The sequence below is a fragment of the Heterodontus francisci genome, chromosome 33, assembly GCF_036365525.1.
Source record: "Heterodontus francisci isolate sHetFra1 chromosome 33, sHetFra1.hap1, whole genome shotgun sequence".
Lineage (NCBI taxonomy): Eukaryota > Metazoa > Chordata > Chondrichthyes > Heterodontiformes > Heterodontidae > Heterodontus > Heterodontus francisci.
The window spans coordinates 46934917-46950757 of record NC_090403.1 but is presented as its reverse complement, the minus strand read 5'-3'; the positions used below and the strand labels follow the sequence as shown (position 1 = coordinate 46950757).

Here is a 15841-nt window from a genome sequence, read left to right as displayed (position 1 = left end):
CACAGTGAGCTAAGGTGTAGTGCCCTAAAGATTGCTCTGGCTGAAATCAGCTAATTCAGTACAAACAAAAGCCTGGGACATCTTTGTTTATGTTGCTTAATACTACATCAGGTTTTCTTTTCAAAATTTTATTTTGTTCATAAGAATCCATGATTCATGGAAACTCCTGGCTCCCTGAATTAACTAGTTTTTGTTTGTCAGGCAAATTTAATTTTTATAAAATTCAGACAGGGTTCATGAAGCCCCTAAAAATCCTTTCAACAGGTAAGCGTCCTGTGATTAACCCCACCGACCCTGGGTTAGGGAAGGGAAAATCTGTCTGAATTCCCTCACCTAATTGCTATTGTTACGACCAGGTGAGAAAGAGGTGAAGGGGTCCCTTTCAGCCTTCACCTGGTCTTACTATAAAAGGATTTAATTTTAAACACACCATGTTTTGAGCTCCTCCTTGGTGAATCCTTGTTCACTGCTTTCCAACTATAAGGCAAAGAAATGAGCACAAACAGGCTTTCTTAGGTTTAAAGAAGAAAAGTGAAATTTATTCAAACTTAAACTCTAATTTGGTTAACATCTACGATACACACCGCGCCCAAGCTAGCATGATATGTGATGCGCACTTGCAAATAGAGACAGAAAAGAGCAGAAGAAACGATAAAGTGGAACAGTTTGAGGCAATCTCTGAGGAGGGTTTTTTGTTACTGTGCTTCAAGTTTGCTGTAGAGTCCTTTTGTAGATTGATCTTGCTTTTCGTTGGGGCCCAGTATTCTTCTTAAACCTTGTTCACTGTAGGAGACTTTTCCCTCTTGGGGTTCATGTATCTTCAGCGAATTTCAGTTCCATGAGAAAGAGACGGAAGCAGACAGGGGAAGCTGCAGCAAGCCAGCCATGAGAGGTCTTTTCAGTCCAGGCGCAAACAGCTTTCTGCCAGTTCAAAACTCTGCCACAAGTTCAAATTTTAAAAAAAAACCTCAGGTGGCCCAGCAGGTTAGTCATGTGACTAGCCCGTGTGGCCACGTCAGTTTGTGTATTCGGCCATCTTAGCAGTTAACCTGGAATGCAAGCTTCTCCACCCTCAATGTCTGGTAATCAAAAGTCCATTGTGGATTATATTGGAGCAGGGAGTAGCCCCTTTGTCCTTTCCAAGTACTGTCTGTTAATATGCAAAAATGTCTCTCCAGCCAAGGATCCAGTGTGGTTTTTTTTAACCAGTTCTTTTTTCACTCCAGTAACAGTTTAAAATTAATGTTCATGTGGCGAAATTAATATTCCTTACTCTTGGCAGGTGGGGGCTTGCCTGACATTATTCAGTAACAACTTCTGAAAGTATGCATCTGTGAATGTTGAATGAAGATGAGAACAATATCACCTGTCATATCTCCTATGGTTAAACAACCACCGAGATTCATCATCATAGCATATAACAACAACATGAATTTATATAGTGCCTTTAGTGTAGTAAAATATCCCAAGGTGTTTCTGGTCATTAGTGCAAGAAACTGAAGGACAATTTGCTCCTGTGAAATCGCATCTCAGCAGGATGCTATACCTTCAAGACAGATGGGGAGTGCAACAATTGCTGAGAAACAAATGAAAACTTCAAATCATGCAATGGTTAAAAACTTTAAAATATTATTATACCGTCCTTTTACCCAAGGATGGTACCCAAAGCACTGACCTGCAGGAGAAAGCAAGAAACACAAACAGTGGGTTTTGCTCAGGATCATTCACTGCTCCATGCCAACTCAGCTGATCTCAGCAGGGGTACAAGTAGAGAAATTACCCACATGAGCACAGTGTCACTTCTAAAGAAAGGGTTTAATTAGCCAGGATTCCTTCTCCTGATTACTGTTCAGTAGCCTCTGCTGGCGACTGTGCCCTCTGTGAATGTTAGTTCAGGACAAGATGGGGCACAGTTGTGATGCTTGCATGTACTCAATTTGAAGAATAACCACTTAAGATATTTAAGAGCTGTTCAGTGAACTGTGCCTTAGTTGCCTCCTTCAAAAGAGAGGGGATAAAAAGAAAGTAAATTCAATAAGAAAATTAGAAAAACATTCCGACAGTGAAAGATCACGAAGAAGGGCTTCCATCCCCAAGACACAGCCCCATCTATTTGAGGCAGACTGCAAGCTCTGTCCAGATTCACTGTTATACCTTGTTTAATGTGAGAATGGAAGTCGAATTTGTCTGGTACTTCTGCCAAATCAAACACTGATCCAGAACCTTAAAAAGCTGCATTTTTAAACCCCAATTTGGCTTTAACTCACGTCAGGCCTTGATCAGAGTCCTGATTAATGCACCTATGCATTCTGCAGTTCTGACTTCCATGCATCTTGGAAAACAGTTATCACCCTCTCCCTCCCTCCAGCCATCGCTGATTTCCTGCAACTGGTTTGTACACCCTCCTCCCATTTACCTTGGCTGGTGCACCAAGATAAATTGAAGAAATTGTTTTTTAAAAAGGAAATTAAAAAGATGGAGAAAAGACATACACCAGAAGAGTGAATCAGATATAAATAAATGCATCTCAAACCAATTATAACTATCTATATTATCAATTGACATATAAAATCAAACATATACAACAACAATTCTGTGATTGCTGCTGGCCAAAAAGCAATGCTGAGCTAGTTGTGTGCGTCTGCACACTTAACATAATGGAAGTACATGGGCACCTAGTACTAGCTCACTGCACTTAGCAGGCTGGATGAGGAAAAGATCACAAGACCAACATCTCTCTGGAGGTTGGGCGCTTCCTTCAAGCACTGTTGACAGTGTGAAAACTGCATGTCTATAATCGTAAGGTTTTTTTAAAAGGAGGGAAGAGTTTATAAATCCAGAGTAAATAAAGTTTATTTGAGGTGGTGCATTTACACAGGTGTATTTGTGCTCCAAACTGACACCACCCCACATAAACGCAAACAATAATCACATTATAAATAGGGCTCAACCTTTTCACTGTTTTATGTGCAGATTCTCTTGGAACTAAATAAAACTATGCTTATTGTGAAGCTCTCTCTCAATCTTTCCTTTGCCTGTTAGTTAATTTGAAAATACACTTACTTGGCAGTGCATTTTGCTATAATTTTACAATAATGAAATAAAACAATATCTAAGACAGGTCCTGCTAAAATAAAAGAATGCCTTCCATTTTATAATTAATATGTTAGTCGTGATGCACTAGATTGGACACTTTCACCTACGATACTTGGACTTGAATTCAGTTCTTACTGATGGGATAAAAGTTTCCAATGTACGTTGGTTCTAGGGGTCCTCTGCGCAATGACTTTCAACACAGTTCCTAGTTGTCTTGGGCTCAGAGCACAAAGCTGCCCATAAATGGACATTCATTGGCAATAACAGGCAATGTTGCTCAGAGTTGCCTGGAGCAGGTTTTTGCAAAATGTTACACTGGTCCAACTGCAAATGTTCTTAAGAGATTGGAACTACACCATGTCGCACAAGTAAACAGAGCTTCACTTTGCATCTAGGCATGCTACACCCAATCTGGTAGCACTTAATTCTGACAAGCCGGTACTGAAACTGAAAAGTATCCCATTCTCCAACATTAATATCCCTCACCTTGATTAATGCAAAGGCCACATAAAAAACGAATTAAAAATACACACGGTTAGTCCTAGACCATATGGAACTACTTTCATCTTCAGCCAAGACCTCCTTTTGAAAGAAAGGCATCACCATAACAGTTCAAAAGACAATCTGAAACAAAAATTCCACACCTGTTCTACATTATAAATGATCTGTTTTCTAGCTACCTGGATTGTTCAAATATATATGCCTCCAGTCTCTGATGAGACAAAACAAGTCAGTGTAAGTATACAACAAGTGCCCTTGCTTTATATTTGTACCAACCTTTTTGACTCGCAGTCATGACTGGAAAAGAACAGATCCCTTTTACAGTGTATATTTTTGATTAAACATTATTTTTTAAAAAAAGATAACAGATAGCTGTAAGTGAATTAAAGAGAGCAATCCACAATGTGCTCTGAACTCTCTGATGGATTAGTACCTGGTAATTCATTTCAAGATATCCATTATACTCAATTTCATTATCCTAAAATTCTTATTAAACGACATTCATAAGGCGCTGTCTGGACAGCGATACTTCTTTGAACATTAAAAAAAAGTTAATGGTGCCAAGAGGATTTAATGCTTATAGCACCTGAAGCACAGGACAGGTTTATGTTGATCAAACAATTAATTTTATTTACTGGAAGAAACTTAGGTAATGGCAAGAGTTGGTCGCACAACTGTGGTCTGCTGGTGTCTTTTAATGTTATGGTATTTATGCTTCATACTCTCAACAAAGTGTAGTGCAATGATGCAGCATTGTAGAGTTCCAATCCACACCAAGCTTCTGACTACAACTGTATCATGGTTGGTAGATGCCAAATGGATCCCCCACAGCAAAAAGAAAATATCAGCCTAACAGTAAACCTACCTCATAGCCCTGCTGCCAGTGACAGCTACAACTTCGAGCAGAAGCACTGTAACAGCACCAAGAAAGACTTGTGTTTATATAGCGCTTTAAGTACTTTTTGAAATATTATGACGTTGGAAATATGACAGCTAATTTGTACTCAGCAAGATCCCACAAACAGCAGTAGGATAGATGATCAGATAATCTGTTAAATTAGTGAGGCGGTCCTGCTGCCTCTTGATCTATGGTTTTGTCAGTGACTTTGGAGACAGCAATGCTGCAATGGCAGCGCAGGTTTCCAGGAGTGTTGGCCACACCTGTACTGAGTGTTCGGTTTGCAAATACAAGCCAGCAATCTGGGTTTTCCAACCACCTGTCTGTACAAACTTCCCTGATCATCACCATCTTACCCAATGGTAAGAAGCTAAAGCAATAATGTGCTGTGGGAACCAGCCATGCAATATAAATAGGGATCATCCCACAGCACTGGGAACTACTTCTTGAAGATACATCCTCAAGTCAATCTAATTCATCTCTTGAATACAAATGCAAAATACTGTGGATGCTGGAAATCTGAGATAAAAACAGAAAATGTTGGAAATACTCAGATCTGCCAGACACAAGTCACAGACCTGAAAAGTTAACTTTGTTTCACTGACAGATACTGCCAGACCTGCTAAGTATTCCAGCATTTTCTGTTTTTATTTCACCTCTTGAGTATCTGGTTCCAGAAAGGCTTTGATGAGGTGCTGGGAGCAAGTCTCCTGTTCACCTTCATATCTACAGCTAGCAAACAGACAAAAAGGCAAGTAACAATTGTGGAATAAAAGAACTTTAAAAAAAGCATATCTTAGAGAAAAAAAAACATACTTGTAATTTTTATTTACATATATAAACAAATGTTAAATATTTCACAACACAAGAAAATCTTCTTTAAAGGGCAAATTTGCACTAAATGACTGGCAACTGTGTGTAAGGAATGCAATCAGTACACTGACATGCACATACTCCATTTTAGATCCATATTATCTCAAATATAACTCTCTCAACATAAGAGTCTCAACATGAGCAAACGTTGAACATATTTATAGACAAACAACTAAATCCCACCTTCCGCACAATGCAACGTAATGACTTCTGGCAGGACTGGAATAAGATGCCAATTGGTGCAGAAGCAGGACATCAAAATAAGTTTGTTGTAATGTTTTTAGTAAATTTCCTCCCCTTTTCTTCAAAAGGTGCCGATTCTTGCTATAGCACATTTCCAGAGGCACCGATGCTCTCCAGTATCGCCCTCAAGTGACAACTTTTCATACATAATAAGGTCAGAGTTGAAAAACACAGCAGCACTTGCTAATAACTAGGCTTGTATGCGTCCTAGACAATAGTGCTGGAGGGCCCAGCCCAATCCAGTCCAGACACTCACTTTCCAGCAATTATTAGCAAGAACCCCGACAAATTTCTGCTCTCTCACCAGTGCATTGAGGCCACCTGAAACACTGACCTGGTTCAGATCAACTTGAGTTTAAACCCAAGTTTCTGGAGACAACAACAGAGTTCAGGCAGGATCAGAATAAGTTGCTCAACAAGCCCATTATATATTTGACAAGAGCTCTCTGCTCCTCCCAAGAATCGGAGTTATGGTGACTCACCATACTCATGACACAAGCATCATGCTCACTGTCCATTTGACAATTAGGATGTGTTGTCAGCCTTAACGTCAACGCCCACAATTTACATACACAAAGCAGCTCAACTGCAGCAAAGTCAGTTAACACTTCGATGTACCAACTATTCACTACCACTTTCAAAATTCTATTCAACATTTTCTGTCAAGCAAAAAATTACAGTGATTTTCTTATAAATTTTACATGAACACAAAATATAGGATTAAAGATGTCCCAGAAATAACAGTTTCCAACTTTCCTCCTTCAAATCCAAGGGGCGCAGACCTGATCATATCTGGCATGCTGCTAGTTTTGCCACATCAACTTATGTGACGGAACTACATTAAGTTCTATTAGACCTCACTGCCCTCTGCCAAAACCATGCACTACTCTAGGGACATCCTGGTGAGCAAAAATAACCATTTTAAGACCCTCTCCCCTGCCTCAACCACCCTCACCAACAAGTGCAAGGATCTAATGGACTTGTTACTTAAGACTGAGGCCATCCATTCAGCTTTCTCTGCTGCTCCCCCAACTCCCCTTTCACATTGCACACCAAACCAAATCTCCCACCACCCTCCTCATCAAGACGTCTCCTACCCTAGCCCTGAGCCCCAATCTCTCTCTAGTTTCTCTCCCATCTTTGTCCTTGCCCTCTCCAAACTCATCTCGCCCACCTCCTGCACCCTTGACCCCATTCCCACTGCTGCCCACCCTACCTCCCTTTTGGTTCTCATGCTAGCTGACATTCTAAATGATTCTCCTCAGATACTGATCCCTCCCTTTCAAAACTGTCATTTCCTCCTCAAAAACCCATCTCAATCCCTCTGTCCTCACTAACTACTGATCCATCTCCCCAATTTCCTTTTCCTTTCCAAAGGTCTTAAACGTGTTGCCACTTCACATCTTTCCTATAACTTGCTGTTTGAATCTCAGATTAAGTTTCCATCCCTGCTACAGTATCAAAACAGCCCTATAGCCATGACTTCCAGTGGCACATTTTGTTTCCTCGACCTCTCTGAAGCCTTTACCATGGTCAATTATACTATTCTCCTCCAACACTTCTCCTCTGTTGTCAGCTCATGGAGCTATTCTGACTTGGTTCCACTCTTACCTATCCAATTGCTGCCAAAACATCACCAGTAATAGCTAGCTACCTTTCCTACTCCTGTAGTGTTAACTCAAGAGTGTCTCAACAATCTGTCTTTAGCCTCCTCCCCGTTTCCCATCTACAACTCAGAGGCAACTTCATCCATAGACATTGGGTCAGCTTCCACATGAAACGTCCAATGCTTTCCTTTATTGGCCAAGGTATAGAATATAAAAGCAGGGATGTGATGCTGGAACTGTATAAAACGCTAGTTAGGCCACAGCTGGAGTATTGTGTACAGTTCTGGTCATCACATTACAGGGAGGACATAATTGCTCTGGAGACAGTACAGAGAAGATTTAAAAACATAGAAAAATAGGAGGAGTAGGCCATTCGGCCCTTCAAGCCTGCACCGCCATTCAATACGATCATGGCTGATCATCCAAAATCAGTACCCTCTTCCTGCTTTCTCCCCATATACCTTGATTCCTATAGCCCTAAGAACTATATCTAACTCTTTCTTAAATATATTTAATGATTTGGCCTCAATTGCTTTCCGTGGTAGAGAATTCCACAGGTTCACCACTCTCTGGGTGAAGAAATCCCTCCTCATCTCAGTCCTAAATGGCTTACCCCTTATCCTTAGATTGTGACCCCAGGTCCTGGACTGCCCCACCATCAGGAACATCCTTCCTGCATCTAGTCTGTCCAGTCCTGTTAGAATTTTGTAGGTTTCTATGAGATCCCCTCTCATTTTTCTAAACTCTAGCGAATACAAGCCTAATCGACCCAATCTCTCTTCATACGTCAGTCCTGCCATCCCAGGAATCAGTCTGGTGAACCTTCACTGCAATCCCTCCATAGCAAGAACATCCTTCCTCAGATAAGGAGACCAAAAGTGCACACAATACTCCAGATATGGTCTCACCAAGGTCTTGTATAATTTCAGCATGACATCCTTGCTCCTGTACTCGAATCCTCTCGCTATGAAGGCCAACATACCATTTGCCTTCTTAACTGCTTGCACCTGCATGCTTACTTTCAGCAACTGGTGCACAAGGACACCCAGGTCTCGCTGAACCTCCCGCATTCCCAATCTATCACCATTCAGATAATAATCTGCCTTTCTGTTTTTGCCACCAAAGTGGATAACCTCACATTTATCCACATTGTACTGCATCTACCATGTATTTGCCCACTCACTCAACCTGTCCAAATCACACTGGAACTTCTCTGCATCCTCCTCACAGCTCACACTCCCACCCAGCTTTGTGATGTCTACAAACTTGGATATATTACATTTAATTCCCTCATCATTAATATATATTGTGAATAGCTGATCCCTGCGGTACCCCACTAGTCACTGCCTGCCACTCAGAAAAAGACCCATTTATTTCTACTCTTTGTTTCCTGTCTGCCAACCAGTTCTCTATCCATGTCAGTACCTTACCCCCAATTCCATGTGCTTTAATTTTGCACGCTAATCTCTTATGTGGGACCTTCTTGAAAGCCTTCTGAAAGTATGTAGCCAGGGCTTGAAAGTTGCAGTTATGAGGAAAGATTGGATCGACTAGGGTTCTTTTCCTTAGAACAGAGGAGGCTGAGGGATCACTTAATTGAGGTGTACAAAATTATGAGGGGCCTAGATAGAGTAGACAGGAAGGACCTGTTTCCCCTAGCGGAGAGGTCAATTACCAGATTGGGCACAGATTTAAGGTGACTGGTAGAAGGATTAGAGGTGACATGAGGAAAAACATTTTCACCGAGAGGGTGGTGGGTGTCTGGAATTCACTGCCAGGATCAGTGGTGGAGGCAGAAACCCTCAACGTAGTTAAAAGGTACCTGGGCATGCACCTGAAGTGCTGTAACCTGCAAGGCTATGGACCAGTTGTTGGACGGCAGGATTAGACTGGACAGCTAGTTTTTTCGACTGGCGCAGACACGATGGGCTGAATGGCCTCCTTCTGTGCCGTAATTCTTCTATGGTTCTATGGAAACCTAGCTCTATCATCACTTTAGACCTCTCTCAATCCCTCCATTGCCTCTATGCTTTCAGACTGCTTATCTGACATCCAGTGTTTGATGAGCTACGTCTTCTGGTTAAACACTGGAAAGACTGAAGCAGTTACCTTGTGCCCACCACAAACTCCACATCCCTGCCACCGATTCAATCTCCCTACCTGGCCACTGAACCAGGTTAACAACTTCGGCATCCAATTCAACACCAAGTTGAGCTTCTGATGCCGACATTATCTCACAAGGGCTGCCTAACTCCTAGTGCAGACCATCTGCTTCTGAAACCCTCATGCATGCCTTTCTCACCTTCAGTCTCGACTATTCCAATGCTCACCTTGCCATCTTCCACCCCAGTAAACCTTTAGCTCATCCTGCTGCCCTCATCCTATTCTGCACTAAATTTCACTTACTGACTCATTGATTCCTGGTTCCCCAGCTCCTCAAATTTAAAATCCTCATCATGTGTAAATCCATTCACAGCCTTTCCAATCTCAGTCTTGCAAATCTCTTCCTGCCCTATAACCTCACCGCTTGATATCTCCATTCCTCTGACTCTGGCCTTTTGTGCATCTTCCCTTCTTTCACCTATTGGCAGTCATTCCATTAGCAGTCTAGGTCCTAAGTTCTGGAATTCCCACCCTAAACCCCTCCCCCACCTTTTGTTTACCTCCTTTACACTATACCATCTTTCTTAAAATTTATCTCCGGTTATTCGGCACCCAAACTAATATCTCCTTCAGGGTCAGGTTTAGGGTCCATTGTTTTGATTTTGCCTCTAAGCATTTTCGGACCTATTTTTCATTAAAGGTGCAACAATTGTAAGCAAATAGAAGTTATTGTTGTTGTAGCAATCATCAAATAAACTTCGAAAAAGAAACCTTAAGTTTAATTTATTGATGCAGAATTCTATTCAATGCCAAAGGTATAATTTATTTTTTTATTTAGAGATACAGCACTGAAACAGGCCCTTCGGCCCACCGAGTCTGTGCCGACCAAGAACCACCCATTTATACTAACCCTACAGTAATCCCATATTCCCTACCACCTACCTACACTAGGGGCAATTTACAATGGCCAATTTACCTATCAACCTGCAAGTCTTTGGCAGTGGGAGGAAACCGGAGCACCCGGCGAAAACCCACGCGGTCACAGGGAGAACTTGCAAACACACAGGCAGTACCCAGAATTGAACGCGGGTCCCTGGAGCTGTGAGGCTGCGGTGCTAACCACAGTGCCACTGTGCCGCCCTTGAATATATTAGAAGTGCACTTTATGCTCAATGGGAGTGAGACAGATCACAAACCAATTTAAAAATGCGGAGCTCTGTTTATTTTTTTTTAAAGAATTAGATACATCAATATTGGCAGGAACTGAATGGCCTCCTCCTGTACTAGAAAGTTCTACATTTTGGGAATGTCACTTTTTTAAACTAAATGAAAAACCCTTAAAGACTGCAATTTGCTTAGAATTACATTGAGAGTCATATAACATTTTGCAAAACACCCTCACAGATCACTGTCCCTTCCTGTCACACGACTATGAAGGAAGAGAAGGTTTATTGTAGCGATATCATTACCTCTTCCCATGTCTAAGCTCACATGGACGATCAATGCCGACAGAGACTGATTTGGCCTGTTCCCGTGTTGTAACTTCTATGTGCAGAAAAGATTTATGAGAATGGTTCCAGAGATGAGGGACTTGTTACATGGATGGATTGGAGAAGCTGGGGTTGTTCTCCTTTGAGAAGGTTGAGAGGACATTTGATAGAGGTGCTCAAAATCATGGACGAAGTAGATAGAGAGAAACCGCTTCCATTGGCAGAAGGGTCGAGAACCAGAGGACACACATTCAAGGTGAATGGCAAAAGAACCAATGGCAACATGAAGAAAATATTTTTTATGGAGCAAGTGATTATGATCTGGAATGCACTGCCTGAGAGTGTGGTGCAGGCAGATTCAATCATGACATTCAAAAGGAAACTGGTTAAGGACCTGAAGAGAAAAAGAATTGCAGGGCTATGGGGAAAAGGACTGGGGAGTGGAACTAGCTGATATGTTCTTGCCACGAGCCAGCACGGACACGAGACACTGATTGGCCTCCTTCTGTGCTGAAACCATTCTATGATTCTATGTATTTTCAACAGTTAAATTTAAGATGGAAACCGGATCAAAATTCATAGAATGCAAGCAAGGGCCAAAAACACACCTGCAGAAAAGGCAAAACACATTGGTGCATAAGGATTGAAATCCAAATGATAAGGAGCTTTTTAGTGGACTGCAGGTGAAAAAGCAAAACAGCAAACCTTAACCAGGCTGCAGAAATGGAAACTATAAATCTCAGCAGAGGCTAAGCTTACCGAGCGCAAGTGCTTCTGTTGCACAAAACAGCAGTTGTCTGGGAACGCACTACTGGCTGCAATACAGCTTCGGAGCTTAGGTCACCGCACAAACTGTTGTGGCCTATGAAATGATTACAACAGCTCAGTTATGTTACCACACAAAGCCAATTCTCACTTTATCTCAACGTGCAATATATTATTAGCTTCTAATATGCAATAGCAAGAAACACTTAACTAAATAATTAGATTTGCATTTATCATGCTCGTACTTCTATTTTATGTCAGGTCTGGTAGTCAACCTTGGGCATTGTCCACTGTAAATGATACATGACGACTCAAATGAGATAGTATCTATAAATATAGAATACCTATATATTTTAATATCTATAGTAAATACACAACTAAAACATTTAGGCACAAAGACATCAACAGCAGCTTGTACTTATATAGCACCTTTAATGTAAAACGTCTCAAGGCACTACACAGGAGTGTTATAAAGCAAAAGAATTTAACACTGAGCCACATAAGGAGTTATTAGGTCAGATGACCAAAAGCTTGGTCAAAGAGATAGGTTTTAAGGAGTGTCTTAAAGGAGGAGAGAGAGGTAGAGAGGCAGAGAGGTTTTAGGGAGAGAATTCCAGAGCTTAGGGCCTTGGCAGATGAAGGCACAGCCACCAATCATGGAGCAATTAAAATCAGGGATGCTCACCCATAACAATTATAAAAGGGCTTGCAAAATTCTGACATACTTTGCAAAACAGAAATCAAAGGGTTATAATTTTTCAATACATTCCCCTAATCATTGCAGGCTGCAGACTAACAGCATCAAAGGAAAAGTGATCTGCCCCCTAGACCTTCCCCAAAGATGCACTGAGCTGGCCATCAAGAGGTGGCATGAGAAATCTACCACTATCATCTTGCACTGTCAAGCTTCTTGGGTTCATGAATATTTCACCATCAACTCCACAGTTCAATTTTTTAAAACCAATTTTCTCCTCAGCTCTCCTGAAAGGGCTAGCTGTGAATGCTGGCAAGCCTCCAGCCCTTTGCCCTAGTGAATATTCTTCACATGTAATCCTGATCAGTGAGGATCAGCAAGTTAATCAACTGCAGAAGGTTTCACAGCCAAGTCCAATCATGTCACCATTGACATACTTTCCAGCTGTGGCTCAGTGGTAGCACCCTTGCCTGACTCCGAAGGTCATTGGCTCAGGTCCCATTGAAGAGACTTGAGCACAAAGTCCAAGCTGATACTCCAGTGTATTACTGAGGGACTGTTGCATTGTGTCTTGGATGGAACATTAAATTGAGGCCCCAGCTGCCTTCTTAGGTGGATGTGAAAGATCACAGGGGAGTTTTCCCTGGTGTCCTGACCAGTACTTGTCCCTCAATATCACTAAAAAAAAATCTGTTCATTATCACATTGCTGTTTGTGGGAGCTTGCTGTACGCAAATTGGCTGCCATATTTCCTACACTACAGCAGTCATTACCCTTCAAAAGTACTTATGGGCTGTTAAGTGCTTTGAGACATCCTGACTTTGCGAAAGGCACTGTGTAAGTACAAGTCTTCCTTTTTCTAAGTACTAGATAGCAATCAGGAGTGGGACCCCTGGCTGACTTTATTTCCCTCCCCAATCTAAATATGTTGAGGCCTATTGGAGTTTCACCACAACTGCCCAGACTGAGATCAGGGAACAGAGCGCAGGCAGACAGTTGCTGACCTGGCGGAAATTGTGCAAGCAGGCAGTTTAAATGCCTATAACTCTTTCCCCTTCCCAATCCTGCTGCCTTCCCACAGGTTGTAATTTTAACATGCACTCTTGAGCAGGCTTGCAGCACACCCACTGGTAAGTAGTGCAGTTTTGCTTTAAATATGCAGATCGAGCTCCGGTGATGTCATTAAGCCCTGATTATAATTTTATTCCAACACCTGATTCTCCTCTGGGCCCCCACAAAAATATGGGGACTTCCCTATCCCAGGCTTCTCTCCTGCCAACTGCAAAGCCCTCCTTATCCTAATCACTTACCTCACTACCGGAGACCATTCCATCAGGTCAACATGGCAGTCACCTGCTGCCTGAAATATGTTCCCACGTGTTTGCCAGCTAGGGCTTCCCTCTAGGATCAGGCAGGAGACTGATGGTGTCTATGCCGACTAGGCCCGAAAGTTAAAAGCTCCTGCATCTCACACTGCAGAGAGCCAGACGTTTTCTCATCTACCTCGGCTCCCACATATACGACTCCCTCCGAAAATTAAAATCCAGGCTTAAGCTTTCACAGCTCTCTTTCAACTGACATCACCCAGGAATTCTGGTGATGTTCACTCCAGCTAATGACTGCCATGGTAAGGTCTGACTGTGAAGGGAGTAGATGCCACCACTGTGTTGTGGGGAAACAACCTGGGCTGAGGGTTATTCGAGAGATTTGTTCAGACATTATTTACATTGCTTTTTAATGCAGCATAAATGTGATAGTAAAACCCACAATAGTGTGCGTCAATATCACACCAGAATATAATTCTGAGCTAAATTTATGCTGGAGGGATTAAACTCTTCACCGGATTCATCCCAAATTAACCTTCATTAAAAAGACAGCTTTTGTTCTCTGACTTTCTGGAAGATTTTGGCCTAAGATAGGTGTTAGCAGCCAAGCTTAATGATCTCAGGGTGGAAGTGTCAGCTCGACTTTACTGATGTTACAAACAGTGGCTGCAACTCCATATGGTTTCTGTGATTAATTGAGACTTGGGAAGTGCGTTACTGCCTGACACTCTGAGCTACTTTAGCATGTGGTAACCTGTAATTGGAAGCTGGCGAGTAGGTAGCTGCTCCGTCCGACCTTCGCTCATTTGTTTCACAGGGGCGCTGTCATTTATGTCTGGGAGCATGATGAAGTACAACATGGTAATTACCCCCAAAACAATAGGGTCAGAAGTGCTTGGAGAAGCAGGGAGCTGTGACAGAGTGAAAAATGTCAGGTATCTGTTACTGTCAGTCTCCAAAAAGACGCCATTCATCACCACTATTAGGCATCAAACAGGAACTAGCGATGTGTAAATTTAATTAGATAGACAAAAGTCACAGGAAGCCAGGGAAAGGTACTGACAACGGAGCAAATGATGGTAATGTGGGATTTGAGGGAACAGCTACATCTCTTTGCAATTCAAAACAGGCCAACGGTTTTAAAGGTTTCCTCTTATCGGTCCCCCCAAATTTTTCACTGAATGGGCCAGCTTGGCATCGCTCCTTTAAATGTTCAGTTGTCAACATACAATGTCATCTGGCTGCTTCCCAAATGTGATCAGATGTCAGCCTATTTGAGAAGCATTCTGAAGTCTAAAATCTTAAGCACCAGTTTGAAATGCTGTGCTCCTTTTATTCATTTTCATTCATGTAACTTGAATCTGGTTAAATAAAGTGAGTTTTCCTGCATATGCTCAATCCTCTAAGATGAATTTGACTGTTGACATCCAACTCATGGATATGTGGCCAGTGACATATTTCTTTGCAATAAGAACATCAGAATTTTAGGAACAAGAAAAGGGTAGTAAGGCTAAAAAAGCTGGTCTATTTTTCCCAGGTTAATCTTACCTATCCTCCTCCTCTCTATATTCCCTTAACAACAACTTGCATTTATATAGCACGTTTAATGTAAGAAAACATACCAAGGCACTTCACAGGAGAGTAATCAAACAAAAACTGACACAGAGCCAAAACAGATATTTGGACAGGTCACAAAGCTTGGTCAAAGAGCCAGGTTTAAAAGGAGGGTCTTAAATGAGAGAGAGGTGGAAAGGCAGCAAGATATAGGTAGGAATTTCCAGAGTTTAGGGCCTACAGGGCTGAATGCTCAGTCGTCAATGGGGAAGCCAAGGGAATAGGGGATGCATAAAGGTCCAGAGTTCGAAGAATGCAGAATTCTCGCAAGGTTGTCGGGCCAGAGGAGGTTATAGCGATAGGGAGGGATGAAGCAATGGAGGGATTTGAACACGAGGACAAGAACTTTAAAACTGAGGTGGTGGTGGACCATAAGCAACATGGGTCAGCATGTACAAGGGTGATGGGTGAATGGGGCTTGGTTTGGGTTAGACTGTGGGCAGCAGAGCCCTTTCTTTCTCTCTCCAGAAATGCCCTGAATTGTCTCTCAAAGCCACTCAAATTAGCAAGTGTAGTCAACTTATGGCACAGGTTATGAATGTATACACATAAATCCCAAAATTTAATTTCCAATAGTTCTCTCACAGTCTGAGATCTTTAGAACAATAAAGATGAATCAGGACTTTACCGTT

At 42.0% G+C, this 15841-nt stretch overlaps 1 protein-coding gene and 1 long non-coding RNA gene across 17 annotated transcripts in view; one reads left to right on the top strand and one right to left on the bottom strand.

The window, feature by feature from the left end:
* raraa (retinoic acid receptor, alpha a) overlaps nt 1-15841 on the bottom strand; it is a 594392-nt gene that overhangs the window by 238805 nt on the left and 339746 nt on the right. Inside the window, exon 1 of one of the 16 annotated variants that reach the window (XM_068013487.1) lies at nt 5946-6049. The exons of 13 other annotated variants lie outside the window; for them this stretch is intronic. Coding sequence is in view for 1 of the 3 variants with exons in the window: in XM_068013493.1 (XP_067869594.1) it covers nt 5552-5624 (73 nt within the window). In the remaining 2 variants the exon portion in view is untranslated. Of the gene's footprint in view, nt 1-5551; nt 5889-5945; nt 6050-15841 lie in introns of those variants that run through there. 2 more of the 16 variants (XM_068013493.1, XM_068013489.1) reach the window with 2 other exon arrangements.
* Nucleotides 1-15841, top strand: part of LOC137348177 (uncharacterized) — a 123682-nt gene that overhangs the window by 4177 nt on the left and 103664 nt on the right. The gene's annotated exons all lie outside the window — the stretch shown is intronic.